This window comes from Coregonus clupeaformis, chromosome 15 (assembly GCF_020615455.1).
Source record: "Coregonus clupeaformis isolate EN_2021a chromosome 15, ASM2061545v1, whole genome shotgun sequence".
In the NCBI taxonomy this organism is placed as follows: Eukaryota; Metazoa; Chordata; class Actinopteri; order Salmoniformes; family Salmonidae; genus Coregonus; species Coregonus clupeaformis.
This window is the reverse complement of record NC_059206.1, coordinates 36,086,945-36,102,592: the sequence shown is the minus strand read 5'-3', so window position 1 is coordinate 36,102,592 and position 15,648 is coordinate 36,086,945. Positions and strand designations below refer to the sequence as shown.

Below are 15,648 nucleotides of genomic sequence, written 5' to 3'. Positions count from 1 at the left end.
AAAAAGAGTGGCTAATAAGTCTGGCTGCACAGCTGACTGGCTGACTTACTGCAGATTGAGAAATGATGTGGCTACACTCAACAAAAAGAAGAAACTATGAAGCCTAGATCAATGATATAAAGAATGATGGAAAAAAAAAACCTGAGTACTTTAAATGAAATGATGGGCAGAAAGACCAATTCATCTCCATCTTTCATCAAAGTGGGCAAATTTAGGCAAGAAATGCCAACAATTACATGAAAATGTAGGATTCTGAATGTACTGTTATGTCATATCAGGGTGGGATTATTACAATGAACAACAATCAAGACAACACCGGCTAATCATACATTTTATATACACTGGAATTAGCTAGTCAACAAAAGTGTTAAGAGAATTCGCTTGAAAACATCTGGACAAGACTCTTCACTGTGTTTTTCTAAAACAGAACAGTCTGACATCAATTCCAAGTTAGTCCGTGTGCTGAGAGAATTCCTTCAGAGCCCAAGTCTTGGTGTCAATCTCCTGACGCAGTCTGGAATATTCCTCGGCTAGAGCCTCAAATTCCTTGCCAAATATCTCAAAGGACGACAGTTTGCACTCCACAGACTGCTTCTCTAACTGGGAGGCGTTCAGCTGTATTTCTAGCTTCTCCCTGCAATGAAGACAAACAAGAACAAGTATTGAGTGCGAGAGGCAGGTGTAACTACACTGAACAAAAATATAAAACGCAACAATTTCAAAGATTTACAGTTCATACAAGGAAATCAGTCAATTGAAATAAATTAATTTAGGCCCCAATCTATGGATTTCACGTGACTGGGAATACAGTTGTTGGTCACAGATACCTTTAAAAAAAGTTTGGGCGTGGATCAGAAAATCAGTCAATATCTGGTATGACCACCATTTGCCTCATGCAGCGCAACACATCTCCTTCGCATAGAGTTGATCAGGCTGTCGATTGTTGCCTTTGAAATGTTGTCTCACCCCTCTTCAATGGTTGTGTGAAGTTGCTGGATATTGGCGGGAACTCGAACACACTGTCGTACACATCCATCTAAAGCATCCCAAACATTCTGAATGGGTGACATGTCTGGTGAGTATGCAGGCCATGAAAGAACTGGGACATTTTCAGCTTCCAGGAACTATGTACAGATCCTTGCGACATGGGGCAGTGCATTATCATGCTGAAACATGAGGTGATGGCGGCAGATGAATGGCACGACAATGGGCCTCAGGATCTCGTCACGGTCTCTCTGTGCATTCAAATTGCCGTAGATAAAATGCAATTGTGTTTGTTGTCTGTAGCGTATGCCTGCCCATACGATAACCCCACCGCCACCATGGGGCACTCTGTTCACAACATTGACATTAGCAAACCACTCACCCACACAACGCCATACACACTGGCTGCCATCTACCCAGTACAGTTGAAAACGGGATTCATCCGTGAATAGCACACTTCTCCAGCATGCCAGTGGTCATCGAATGTAAGCATTTGTCTGTCCACTGAAGTCGGTTACGGCGCCGAACTGCAGTCAGGTCAAGACCCTGGTGAGGACGACGAGCATGCGGATGAGCTTCCCTGAGACGGTTTCTGACAGTTTGTGCAGAAATTCTTGGTTATGTAAACCTACAGTTTCATCAGCTGTCCGGGTGGATGGTCTCAGACGATCCCGCAGGTGGAGAAGCCGGATGTGGAGGTCCTGGGCTGGCATGGTTACACGTGGTCTGCGGTCGTGAAGCTGGTTGGACATACTGCCAAATTCTCTAAAATGACGTTGGAGGCGGCTTCTGGTTGAGAAATGAACATTAAATTATCTGGCAACAGCTCTGGTGGACATTCCTGCAGTGAACATGCCAATTGCACGCGCCCTCAAAACTTGAGACATCTGTGGCATTGTGTTGTGTGACAAAACTGCACATTTTAGAGTGGCCTTTCATTGTCCCCAGCACAAGGTGCACCTGTATAATGATCATGCTGTTTAATAAGCATCTTGATATGCCACACTTGTCAGGTGGATGGATTATCTTGGCAAAGGAGAAATGCTCACTAACGGGCTAACAAGCTTTTTGAGTATGGAACATTCATAGGATATTTTATTTCAACTCATTAAACATGGGACCTGCGTTTATATTTTGTTCAGTATATATGGCCATGCTAGAATGGACAGAAGTATGGCACTTTCTTAACACAAATTTGATTGATTCTATTGAGAACTAATAGCATATATATGTTTATCAGTTCTGATTAGGCTTATATTTCCACTTGATCTGTTCAAGCATGGCCATCTAAAGACTAACTGAAAATAGCTGTGAAAAACAACATAAGTGACTGATAAGAGTAGAGGGTTATACTACAAAGAAAGATCAATGAATTAGCCGGTTAACTTTATAATATAATAATAATAATAATAATAATATAATATATAATATGCCATTTAGCAGACGCATACATTTTTACGTATGGGTGGTCCCGGGGATCGAACCCACTACCCTGGCGTTACAAGCGCCATACTCTACCAATTGAGCTACAATTGATAAACAACCAGAAATAATCATTGATTTTATGGTTCATTAAGAACGCTAAACCAAGATATGTGTTTTTGGTGGTTGAGCCAGTTAACCTTGAAAGGGCCATGGTCTATCTTTCTAAAATATAAACAATTATTTCAGAATATTAAGGCAAGTTAGCTAGCTAACTCCTTGATCCTACTTTGTAGTATACCCCTCTGGTGTTGAGATCCCCCCCCCCCCAGTGGTTGATATGGTAATGACGTCTTGAGTTGAGGGGCAGCTAAAGCATTTGACTCACCTTATTTTTTTATGGGCAGATATTGTGTCTGCTGTGTAGGTATCCAGCTGAATTTCCAACATCTCAGCTCTGTTGTGAAAATACATAGTTAAGGAGACGTAAAATAGTCACGAAAACTGAACATTACTGATTCCTAACACAGTGAATTGCATTTGAAGGATCCCAGTGTACAGTAGGTGTGAACACAGGGGGGACTATCGCACCTGATCTTCTGCATTATGATCTCACATTTGGCCTCAAAGTACTCAATCTTTTTCCTGTCCAGCTCTTTCTGGGCTTTCAGCCTGTGGTCCAGGATCAGGGACTGGAGAATCTGGATGCACCCTAACAGCTCCTGGAGAGAGAACACGTCGATCGTGAGTGAAGATCGCAACATGTTAGAGTAATACATCAAACCATGTGGTGCGAGTCTCTTACAGAGAGGTAGCAGTGAGTCTGCCTTTGCAGCAGGGCGGCACTCTCACGGCTCTTCTCCTTCAGACTCTCTGCTCTTTTCCTTTCGCTCTCCAGGAGGCCAGACAAGCGAGACAGCTTCATGTTCTTCAGCCCTTCACTTTCGTTCTCTGCCCAAGAAAGAAAGGAGTGGTATGTTTCACCATTCACACACATACAGGTGAGCTGCTATACCATAAAGCCAAATACTGCCACATTATGCCATAAAGCTAAATAAATACTACCACATTTGCTGACTGTCAGTGTCCATTACATAGTAAGACACACACAGTCAGAAGTAAGATCCTATATACACTGCTCAAAAAAATAAAGGGAACACTTAAACAACACAATGTAACTCCAAGTCAATCACACTTCTGTGAAATCAAACTGTCCACTTAGGAAGCAACACTGATTGACAATACATGTCACATGCTGTTGTGCAAATGGAATAGACAACAGGTGGAAATTATAGGCAATTAGCAAGACACCCCCAATAAAGGACTGGTTTTGCAGGTGGTGACCACAGACCACTTCTCAGTTCCTATGCTTCCTGGCTGATGTTTTGGTCACTTTTGAATGCTGCCGGTGCTTTCACTCTAGTGGTAGCATGAGACGGAGTCTACAACCCACACAAGTGGCTCAGGTAGTGCAGCTCATCCAGGATGGCACATCAATGCGAGCTGTGGCAAGAAGGTTTGCTGTGTCGGTCAGCGTAGTGTCCAGAGCATGGAGGCGCTACCAGGAGACAGGCCAGTACATCAGGAGACGTGGAGGAGGCCGTAGGAGGGCAACAACCCAGCAGCAGGACTGCTACCTCCGCCTTTGTGCAAGGAGGAGCAGGAGGAGCACTGCCAGAGCCCTGCAAAATGACCTCCAGCAGGCCACAAATGTGCATGTGTCTGCGCAAACGGTCAGAAACAGACTCCATGAGGGTGGTATGAGGGCCCGACGTCCACAGGTGGGGGTTGTGCTTACAGCCCAACACCGTGCAGGACGTTTGGCATTTGCCAGAGAACACCAAGATTGGCAAATTCGCCACTGGCGCCCTGTGCTCTTCACAGATGAAAGCAGGTTCACACTGAGCACATGTGACAGACGTGACAGAGTCTGGAGACGCCGTGGAGAACGTTCTGCTGCCTGCAACATCCTCCAGCATGACCGGTTTGGCGGTGGGTCAGTCATGGTGTGGGGTGGCATTTCTTTGGGGGGCCACCATGTGCTCGCCAGAGGTAGCCTGACTGCCATTAGGTACCGAGATGAGATCCTCAGACCCCTTGTGAGACCATATGCTGGTGCGGTTGGCCCTGGGTTCCTCCTAATGCAAGACAATGCTAGACCTCATGTGGCTGGAGTGTGTCAGCAGTTCCTGCAAGAGGAAGGCATTGATGCTATGGACTGGCCCGCCCGTTCCCCAGACCTGAATCCAATTGAGCACATCTGGGACATCATGTCTCGCTCCATCCACCAACGCCACGTTGCACCACAGACTGTCCAGGAGTTGGCGGATGCTTTAGTCCAGGTCTGGGAGGAGATCTCTCAGGAGACCATCCGCCACCTCATCAGGAGCATGCCCAGGCGTTGTAGGGAGGTCATACAGGCACGTGGAGGCCACACACACTACTGAGCCTCATTTTGACTTGTTTTAAGGACATTACATCAAAGTTGGATCAGCCTGTAGTGTGGTTTTCCACTTTAATTTTGAGGGTGACTCCAAATCCAATATTTTTTGTGTGATTTTGTTGTCAGCACATTTAACTATGTAAAGAAAAAAGTATTTAATAAGATTATTTCATTCATTCAGATCTAGGATGTGTTATTTTAGTGTTCCCTTTATTTTTTTGAGCAGTGTATATAAGCTACATATCTACGTTTTGGTAAAAATCTGGTGTCTCTTTACCCCATTCAGGCTGATAGTAGGAGAGGATGATGAAACATTTCTTCTTTAGATGCTTTTCTAGTTCTCTAGGCAGTCGCTGTTTCATTTTCCACACATCCTGTTTAGAGAAACATGAATAAGTCCAAGAAAATAGTTCATAAAACATATTTAGTCTGTGAGTGGGAGCAGTTACCAGAGATGTAGAGAAGCAGCATGTGTGTGATAGTGTACCTAAATAGGAAAAGCACTAGCTCTCTCTGCTCTAGCCATTAACTGTCCCTCTCCATCTTCGGAGGATGCAGCTTTCAAAGACTTGGCCTCTATAGGTTGACCTTTCATGATATATTGCTTGTTTGTTGCTTGCTCTTGAAGCGCTTTGAGATTCTATGAAAGAGCTATAAAAAATATAATAAATAATTATTAATAGAGTTTAAGTATCAGCCTCACGGACAAAGAGTACCTACCTGCTCTTGTGGCATCAGCTCGAGCACCTGTTGGGCACTCAGTCCTAGAACAGGGGGTTGGTCTTGGCTGGTGGTGGCACTAGGGTCCAGCTGCCTGACACACTGGGCCACCACCAGACACTGCTCCACAGTCTTATAGAACTACCAGGGGAAAACCAGAATTAGGTTTATTCTAAGATTATACAGTACCTTGAAGGATCAATTTCAACAAAAGTAACATTTCGGAAATCAAATTCACACTGGGTGTTTAAACTACACAAATAATGAACTACTTAGTTATATCTACACCTACAGTATGTATATATATATATATATATATATAATTTTGCATTAATGGGTTTAAGCTAAAGAAGGGATCATACTACTACAGTAAGTGTACTGTGTGCTGCTCTGCAAGACACGCAACAAGAACAGAGCAGACTAGAGTTCTGTATAGTAGAGTCCATTGAGCAATGAGTATTGTTCTGTATTGTACCGTGTCATCCTCTGGGGCTACAGTGGAGTGATGCTTTCTGACACAGTTCTCCTGGATCATCTCCTGCAGTAGCCTGTACATGCTCTCTGAGCGCAGCCAGCTAAGCCTCTGTGTCTGCAGGTCCCTCTCAGCCTGGATTTAAACAACATAATCTCAGCCATTTAAAGCCATTCACATAACATGCACCCTCACACAGAGTAGTCCTAAGTCTAAAACATGGTCTTAAATAGAAACAACGACTCCGTGGCAGCTCAAATGACAACAGCTCCAGTACAGTGTAATAACACAACAGTCTAATTTCTCACAGTAGTAGAACTGCAATTGTATTATTATGAGAGGGACAATTTAATACTCTTAGATGTACCAGCATGTTTAAATGTGAGCCTGAGCCAAGCACTTGTTTAATTCTTACAATATGTCTTGAGATACTAAGGTTTGGAGCACTTATTGATGATAAGTTGTGTGTCTGTGTGTTGTACCTTCTCCAGCTCTCTCTTCATTGTGACAGTAAGGCCAGTGAGGTCCACATGCTGTGACAGCGTTGCCAGGAGTTTGCAGAATAGAGGATTCTGGGTCAGGTCTTCTTCTGTCAGCTGACACAGTGGGAATGAGGCAAGGACTGAAATACAAAGTTGTTACTGGTTACAGGTGAAAACATTCATAATGATTATGGTTTGATACCTCCAGGACGACACTACCAGACTTCTCAAAAATTACCTAAACAAAAAGTATTGACTCGACAGCTAGAAAGTGGGCAATAGACACTGTCGTGTGTTAATTTAGTTACTAACAATGATGTGGACATCAGAAATAGCATAAAACATAGCTATGCCACTTTACATTTACATTTTAGTCATTTAGCAGGCGCTCTTATCCAGAGCGACTTACAGTTAGTGAGTGCTTTCAATTTGTTATTGCAGTCTGATTGAAAGATGGAATACCTTGTTGATGCAAGTCGTCTCCTTTTCCCAGTGATGGAACACTGGCAGAATCATCATGCGTGGACATCATCACTTGACCAAAGACCCCTCCTCACCTGACATACAAAGACGCTCCTGGACAAACGTAACACGCTACCGTTATCAAAAGTACACAAAACTAGCCTAGCAAGCCCTAGCTAGCTAACTTAGCTAGCTGTCTTATGTTGATAACGTTAGCTAGACGTAATCTGTTTCATTGCAACACAACAGAAGCTAGCTACTGTTAATCAGATTGTAACGGTTGTTTACACAAGGTGTATCACAACATATTGACAAAACAAACCAAAATCGTTAGCCAACAAACAACTGACTGAGCTAAGCTAGCGACTTCCTTCTCCAGCTCCCGCGCGTCTGTGCAAACAGTCATCTGATTGGGTAAAACCGGAAGGCAAATCATAACAGCAGCCCACGGTTTTTATAATACATCAGTGCAGCCAACCCACCTCTGGTTACGTTCATATATACCTCACTGGTTACATCTTCTTTCCAGAACAGATACAGAAACATGGCACATTGTTAAATCTCAAATCACATGTGGATTAGTTTGGCTCATTCAGTTATCACCCATTATGTACTATATCACCCATGAACTTCATGAAGTGATAGCTCCAAAGCCGGCAGATAGCGATATTGAGTCGTTTCATCTCTCCGGCAGATGACGATATTGAGTCGTTTCATATTCGACTCATTATCGCCATCTGCTGGCCTTTGGGCTACTGAGGTGATACATTTGTACCAGCAATTTTTGTTCTGTCACTGAGCTGGCCTGACACTAGCCTACTCCTTGACCTATTGAAGCTGTTGGTTGGAAGAATCCAGTGACAATATAACAATAATAGCAACACATTTTACAGTACCATATTTGATCATCATAAACATAAGCACATAACAAAATAATTAATTACATTTACATTTACAACATTTAGCAGACGCTCTTATCCAGAGCGACTTACAAATTGGTGCATTCAATTTATGATAGCCAGTGGGACAACCACTTTTTTTCTTCTTTTTTTTTGATGGGGGGGTTAGAAGGATTACTTTATACTATTCTAGGTATTCCTTAAAGAGGTAGGGTTTCAAGTGTCTCCGGAAGGTGTGTGCATTGATGTTGCAGACAAACAGACAGAAAGCAAAATATTTATTTTCACAACAGCAAATATACTGGTAGGCATAATTCAGATTATTTCTCATGCAAAAACTATTGCAACATATGGAATTAGGAGCTATCTTTAAAACATTGTGGCCACTCATTCATATCCCCATGCTTTTGCATTTTAGCTGGTGTAATTAATGTACAATGATGTAACACCTGATGTAACAATAACAATAACTTTCCAGGATTGATATAACCATTCTCACAAGAGCATACATCTACTTCAGATTATGTCTCATGTCATGCATAAATCATTGCAACATATTATGGAGTTAGGGGCTATGAGTAAAGCCTTACTATTGTGGTAATTCCAGTCCACACACTTGCAATTAAACTGATGTAACTAATGTACAATTTACCTGATGTAACAACTAACTTTGATTACCTTAGGCGTACTCCTTTATACCGTCTATGGCTTACTTACTGACTTTTTTTTTTACACAGCTACAGCCAGATCATGTGGCTTTTGCTCAGATTGGTTAGTCACCACTTGCTTTGTAATAACATGGTAATTATCATGTATTACCACCGCTTTACCGTAATGTTTTACCGTTCACAATGTGGCACTAGTTTCAGTTCACTACTTCCCCTACACATGTATTAGGCTTGGGCCTACTGTATTATAGTAGAAACTAGATTACAGTGGTCCTGAACTTGGAAAATGCCCCCCAAAAGACAGACATTTCAATGCACCAACTACATTTCAATCTACGACATCTGCATTCACATAATTGGGGTTTGACACATTGACAGGTAGCCTATCAGCATCGTATAGTAAAGCAAGAATCATGACGTTTACTTGGCCAAATTTGTGCAAATCAGCAGCGGCCAGCATGTTTGGTGCTGCCAATGAACGCCTTCCAACGAACTGCTGTCTGACCAATGGGAAGCCTCCACGATGGGGTAGAAGTGACGGTTTATAAACAGAGAGCGCCTTTCATTTAACGTCATTTTTCCGATTCACAATCATAAAATAGACGTATTTGAAGAACACAATCTGTGAAGCAAATACATTCTATTGAGATAGACCCCAAAAGAAGACTCCATCAAGTTTCTTTGTAAAGGTATGTGAATTAAACTTTATATGCTAAGAATGAAGATTCTCTTTTATATTAGAACGTCAGAGGGAGCCTGTTTTGGGGCCACTTTCCTGGTGGCTAGCTAACGTTAGCTAGTTAATAAGCAGGCTATCCAGAAATTAAATGTGGGGGGGAGTTATCTTACTTATAGCTAAACCATAGAGATTATTTTTACTACAATTACATTTACTGTTCAATATGTAACGTTATCTGTCTGTCGTCAACTAGTATGGTTGAAAATGGTTAACCAACTAGCTAGTTAACGTTAGCTGTGCACGCCTTTGAAACCGGTGTCTCAAATTGATTATGGAACAACTAACTTCACCTTTTTGGTAATTGGATTTAGTGATTTAGCCGTTTTTATGTTTATTCATTTGGGCTAATTACAGGTAGTCTTGTGCTCCACCCAGTAGTGTTAGCATATGGGCTACCTTCAGTCTGTCCTAGGCGTCTTCGACATCTAACCAGGGTGCCAAATGGACTGATTCCGTTAACTATATAAGAATGACAGGCCTACACCGCTACACCGTGTACTAAGTAATAATATTAATGGTGTCTTTACTTTTTATTTCACAGAACTTCAAGGTGAGTTGCGTGAACACAGAATAGAGATGAGGTTTCTGTGTGTAGTTCTGCTGGTCGCCGGCAGCGTGTTTGCCGATGACGACGACAAGAAGGAAAGCGTTGGGACAGTGGTTGGAATCGACTTGGGGACTACCTATTCCTGGTAAGCATTCATTTAGTAATGAATGGCGAATTAATCTTTAGTCTCATATGCTCAATAATTTGGCTAAATGAATAGCATATCATGTCTTAAAGTGATGTGGTTGATACTTTCCATGCTTAACGCTCATCCATACGCTTATCCTTTTCCAGTGTTGGTGTGTTCAAGAATGGCCGTGTTGAGATCATTGCAAACGACCAGGGAAACCGCATCACCCCATCGTATGTGGCCTTCACCGCTGAGGGGGAGCGTCTGATCGGTGACGCCGCCAAGAACCAGCTCACCTCCAACCCGGAGAACACAGTCTTTGATGCCAAGAGACTGATTGGCCGAGCCTGGACTGATTCCGCTGTGCAGCATGACATCAAGTACTTCCCCTTCAAGGTGAGCCCGTACACACTCCTGCCTGATAGCCTGAACACTGTCACTATGCAAATCAATTAGTACTTATTCAGCATATAACTATGCTGAAGTGGTTCTGAAATTGTTTTTAGAGATGTTTAATAATAGCTACTTTAATCAACTAGGTTATCGAGAAGAAGAGCAAGCCCCATATTCAGGTGGACATTGGTGGTGGTCAGCTCAAGACCTTTGCTCCAGAGGAGATCTCTGCCATGGTTCTCACCAAGATGAAGGAAACCGCTGAGGCTTACCTGGGAAAGAAGGTCACACATGCTGTGGTCACTGTACCCGCCTACTTCAATGATGCCCAGCGCCAGGCCACCAAGGATGCTGGAGTCATCGCCGGCCTGAACGTCATGAGGATCATCAACGAGCCGTAAGTGTATCATCTTCACAATGAAGGAACTGAACTAACATTAGACTGACTAGACCAATATTGATTTAAATCACAGAAAATATTTGCCAAGACCATGCTGGTAACATCTGTTCCACTCTCTGTATGCCAGAACCGCAGCGGCCATCGCCTACGGCCTGGACAAGAAGGACGGTGAGAAGAACATCCTGGTGTTCGACCTGGGCGGCGGTACCTTCGACGTGTCCCTCCTGACCATCGACAATGGTGTGTTTGAAGTGGTGGCCACCAATGGAGACACCCACCTGGGAGGAGAGGACTTTGACCAGCGTGTCATGGAGCACTTCATCAAGCTGTACAAGAAGAAGACCGGCAAGGACGTGCGCAAGGATAACCGTGCCGTACAGAAGCTGCGTCGTGAGGTGGAGAAGGCCAAGAGAGGCCTGTCTGCCCAGCACCAGGCTCGCATCGAGATCGAGTCCTTCTTCGATGGAGAGGACTTCTCAGAGACCCTGACCCGTGCCAAGTTTGAGGAGCTCAACATGGTGAGTTAGTCCTCATAGTGACATCACGTACCACAGTCAGACCCTGCTGGCCCATTGACCTTGGAATATCCAACTCAAATTATCACATTCATGTTCCACTTAGTTGAACCTCATTCATTTGTAATTTTATAATTTGTCTTTCAGGACCTGTTCCGTTCCACCATGAAGCCTGTGCAGAAGGTGATGGAGGACTCTGACCTGAAGAAGACCGACATTGACGAGATCGTCCTGGTGGGCGGCTCCACTCGTATCCCCAAGGTCCAGCAGCTGGTGAAAGAGTTCTTCAACGGCAAGGAGCCCTCCAGGGGCATCAACCCTGACGAGGCTGTGGCCTACGGCGCTGCCGTGCAGGCTGGAGTGCTGTCTGGAGAGGAGGACACAGGTTGGTCTTGGTCAATGTGCTCATGCCATGCACTTCATACACTATGCTCAGTTCAGGCTGAGGTATCTTCACATTTCATTAATTATTTTTACATAAGGAAATGTAGGCTAGATGTGGGTCCAAATATGTATATCATAGCAGTTACATTTTCTATCACAACTAATGGTTTACTGTCTTGTCCATCAGGTGACCTCGTTCTTCTTGATGTGTGTCCCCTGACCCTGGGTATTGAGACTGTGGGAGGAGTCATGACCAAGCTGATCCCCAGAAACACTGTGGTGCCAACCAAGAAGTCCCAGATCTTCTCCACTGCCTCCGACAACCAGCCCACCGTCACCATCAAAGTTTACGAGGGTAAGCGCCTTTGATTCATCACTGCCCCTTGTAGCTACATCCACAAATGATGCCGTGGCATTTTACACAACTTTGGATCTGGTTCTAATTTTCTACTTCCCTCTTCCTCCAGGTGAGCGTCCCCTGACCAAAGACAACCACCTGCTGGGAACCTTCGACCTGACTGGCATCCCCCCCGCACCCCGAGGTGTGCCCCAGATCGAGGTCACCTTCGAGATTGATGTCAACGGTATCCTGCGCGTCACAGCCGAGGACAAGGGAACGGGCAACAAGAACAAGATCACCATCACCAACGACCAGAACCGTCTGACGCCTGAGGACATCGAGCGCATGGTCAACGACGCCGAGCGCTTTGCCGACGAGGACAAGAAGTTGAAGGAGCGCATTGATTCCCGCAATGAGCTTGAAAGTTACGCCTACTCGCTCAAGAACCAGATCGGTGACAAGGAGAAGCTGGGCGGCAAGCTCTCTGCCGAGGACAAGGAAGCCATAGAGAAAGCAGTAGAGGAGAAGATTGAGTGGATGGAGTCTCACCAAGACGCTGAGCTGGAGGACTTCCAGGCCAAGAAAAAGGAGCTGGAAGAGGTGGTGCAGCCCATCGTCAGCAAGCTTTACGGAAGTGCAGGCGGACCCCCTCCCGAGGGAGAGGCAGAGGCAGATCAGGATGAAAAGGACGAGTTGTAAGGCTGTCTGGACGGTCTCCACAGCCTATACTAGCAACTCTCTGGTTTCTGTTCTTCTATTGCCCCTCGCCTCTCTGGTAGTGGCACAGATGTACATATTGGACTCATTGGACTTAAATGGTGAGAGGAAAGGTGGGGTGTGAAACGCAACCATGATGAATCTGCTGGAAAGACTTCTGAATATTGTTTAGCAGTGTGAGAGATGTTCTCTTCGCTGTGAGGCGGAGGTATACTAGTCAGCCTGGATTTGAGGCTCGCTGCTGTTCTCAGGCAGTTTGAAAAGGGGTTCTCTAGGGGAAGGGGTTAGTGGGGTGGGGGGGCTAGACAGGCTGGGGGGGTTCTGGGTGACAGGGTAACTGACATGTTAACAAGTTATTTATTGAATCTGGTCGTTGTAGAAAAGCCTTTCTACTGTTAAGACATTGAAATAATAAATGTTTGATACAAATGTCTTTTGATTTGCCTCTGATATTCATCTGCACCAATTTACACATGACCACAAACCTGTAACTGGGCAGAAGGTAGCCTAGTGGTTGGAGCGTTGGGCCAGCAATCAAAAGGTCTCTAGTTTGAATAACTGAGCCGACAAGGTGAAAAGTCTGTGCCCCTGAGCAAGGCAGTTACATCTAATTGATAATGGCAGGTCCTGGGTGTGACCCCTCTGAGGGTGAGTGTGTTGGGATATGCAAAAACCACATTTCTAATTCGCACTTGTGTGGTTTTACACACTTGTACATGTGTGAAATAGGACATACGCACCCACCATATTTGTAACTGTCCATAACTAACGTTGGCTGTGTGCAGCAGGTGGCTGTCCATCGCCTCAGACCACAGAACATCTGTCATCTTCTGTTAATTCCCCCCCCAAAAAAAACGTTTTTTAGTGTATTTTTTATTTAATTATTTATTGAATTGCCACCGCTCGTGGACACCCAGCAGGTGTTTACTGCTTAATTTTATATCCTAGCAACGCAACATGGCGATCTTGCGTCAAGTTATGAGTTGCAGGGCTTCACACGTCTGCGCATTTTGCATAGCTACTTGCAGTTCTTCCGTACGTACGTAGGGTATAAACTAAGCTTTACTCCTAGCACTGAACCAACATCTGTGATCATGTCATTGGATGTGCAGCTTATGACTAGGGTTGGATGTTTAAAGAGCGACTGCCTTTTAAAAGCAACCAAAGCAACGAATCCCTATGAAAACTGCCTATGACATCGGAGTCAGTTATTCTAGTGTCAAAATTGACTACAGTGTAAATATAATGATTTGTCAAACAGTTTGGAACATCAGTGTGTAAATTGAGGTTGAGTTTTTATTTGAAGATGTACATTTGCCCACTAACATGGGGTGAACGCTCTATTCAATAGCATAGACAGTGAGACTGACCTGCCCAACTTTGTTTACGTAAGACAACACATCACATTTTTTTGGAGAAATACTGCACCAAACACCTTTGGATGTAAAATTGTGCAACTAAAACATCCTCTGCAAAAATGTATTACAGATTTGAGTAAGTGAAATAGGCTTTCGCGTCTAAAACCTCATTAACCAAACGTGGAATTGACCAGGAAACACACCTCAAATACTCATTTAATTTTTCTAATGCAACAGAAAAACAAGTGCCAATCAGTGTGTTCAGTGGCTCTTTAGAAAAAGGTGGGAATGTTGAATGAAGGACTAAGTTAAGCAAAATCATTTATTTGCCATTCAATACTTACACAATATTTCAACATACACATAGCATTTCCCAGAGCAGTAGCTATCAAGGTCATGTTAGGACTGTTACAACACAGTCACTGTGTGTGACCCTCTGAGTGTCCATCCCTCCAAACACAAAGGCCAGCTGTAGTGTCTCTGATGCTGAGGAGCTCTGGGCCTGGTCTCCCTCTTCACTGCTGCCCTCAGGCCTCACTCTCCAGGGAAGTACACACATGGAGTGGTCCAGTCTGTTGGGTGTCAGGTCCCCTTCAAACCGCCGCAGGGTCCAGTGCCTTTTGTCTGCACAGGATGGGAAGAGTTTAACAAAGTACTCAAGGTGCATCAGTATTACAAAACAGTATTGCTTTAAATAATGTATTATCTCCATATTCTATATTGGATACATGAATCAATGACTTTACATTTGTGGCAATTATTACCTCAAAGTATGACCACATTCCAAAGTAGATATTTTTAGCCTCATCACACTGCAATCTGTACATTGCATTGCTGTCCCCTTCTGAGGTCACCCCTCCAAAGATGTAGATGTTCTTTCCCAGGGCTACAGCTGAGGGGGCAGCCACCCCCGGGGGGATGTCTCCTTTAGCTTTGACCTTCTCCCACTTCATACTGCCTAGAGAAAGTATAGCACCCAAATGCAGTAGTTAACAGGACCAGCCATACCACTTTTCATACCAACATAGAATTATACATTTCACTGGAATTATTTCAACAGAGGACACAATATAATAATACAACTACAGCAGGACCATGTGTATGTATGACTGTTGAATACTTACTGGTATCCAGAGAGTACATGTTGCTGTGGAACTTCTCTCCTGCCATGCCTCCATGGATATAGAGTTTGGAACACACCGCTGCCACCACGTGGCCGTGTCTAGCAGGAGGATGTCTGCCCTGTGTGTCTGGCTGAGACCAGGTGCAGGAAACTACAAACGGAGACAGAGGAAAACACTACATACAGTGGGGAAAAAATGTATTTAGTCAGCCACCAATTGTGCAAGTTCTCCCACTTAAAAAGATGAGAGAGGCCTGTAATTTTCATCATAGGTACACGTCAACTATGACAGACAAATTGAGAAAAAAATATCCAGAAAATCACATTGTAGGATTTTTAATGAATTTATTTGCAAATTATGGTAATAAACTGGTCCTGAACATCTCTAAAACTACGAGCATTGTATTTGGTACAAATAATTTCCTAAATTCTAGACCTCAGCTGAATCTG

General features: G+C 43.9%; 3 protein-coding genes across 4 annotated transcripts; 1 reads left to right on the top strand and 2 right to left on the bottom strand.

The window, feature by feature from the left end:
- Positions 1-315: 315 nt before the first annotated feature.
- haus4 (HAUS augmin-like complex, subunit 4) lies at positions 316-7,624 on the bottom strand. Of its 2 annotated transcripts, none has more exons than XM_041898323.2 (10): positions 7,468-7,624; positions 6,986-7,099; positions 6,524-6,663; positions 6,045-6,176; positions 5,570-5,710; positions 5,127-5,223; positions 3,212-3,357; positions 2,998-3,128; positions 2,795-2,863; positions 316-634 (listed from the first exon to the last, which is right to left on the bottom strand). In XM_041898323.2, the coding sequence occupies exons 2-10, from the start codon at positions 7,053-7,055 to the stop codon at positions 451-453; spliced, it is 1,110 nt and encodes a 369-aa protein (XP_041754257.1). In that variant the 5' UTR covers positions 7,056-7,099; positions 7,468-7,624; the 3' UTR covers positions 316-450. The 2 variants fall into 2 exon arrangements, with proteins under 2 accessions (XP_041754257.1, XP_041754256.1); XM_041898322.2 differs by lacking the exon at positions 7,468-7,624 and adding an exon at positions 7,336-7,406.
- Positions 7,625-9,108: 1,484 nt separating this feature from the next.
- On the top strand, positions 9,109-13,150 carry LOC121582495 (endoplasmic reticulum chaperone BiP). The gene is made up of 8 exons (XM_041898321.2): positions 9,109-9,241; positions 9,833-9,983; positions 10,133-10,364; positions 10,508-10,758; positions 10,889-11,279; positions 11,424-11,661; positions 11,848-12,015; positions 12,128-13,150. Exons 2-8 carry the CDS (start codon positions 9,868-9,870, stop codon positions 12,697-12,699), a joined length of 1,968 nt encoding a protein of 655 aa, XP_041754255.1. The 5' UTR covers positions 9,109-9,241; positions 9,833-9,867; the 3' UTR covers positions 12,700-13,150.
- Positions 13,151-14,634: 1,484 nt separating this feature from the next.
- LOC121583321 (rab9 effector protein with kelch motifs-like) lies at positions 14,635-15,408 on the bottom strand. The gene is made up of 3 exons (XM_041899500.2): positions 15,200-15,408; positions 14,840-15,033; positions 14,635-14,699 (listed from the first exon to the last, which is right to left on the bottom strand). The coding sequence occupies exons 1-3, from the start codon at positions 15,243-15,245 to the stop codon at positions 14,658-14,660; spliced, it is 282 nt and encodes a 93-aa protein (XP_041755434.1). The 5' UTR covers positions 15,246-15,408; the 3' UTR covers positions 14,635-14,657.
- Positions 15,409-15,648: the final 240 nt, after the last annotated feature.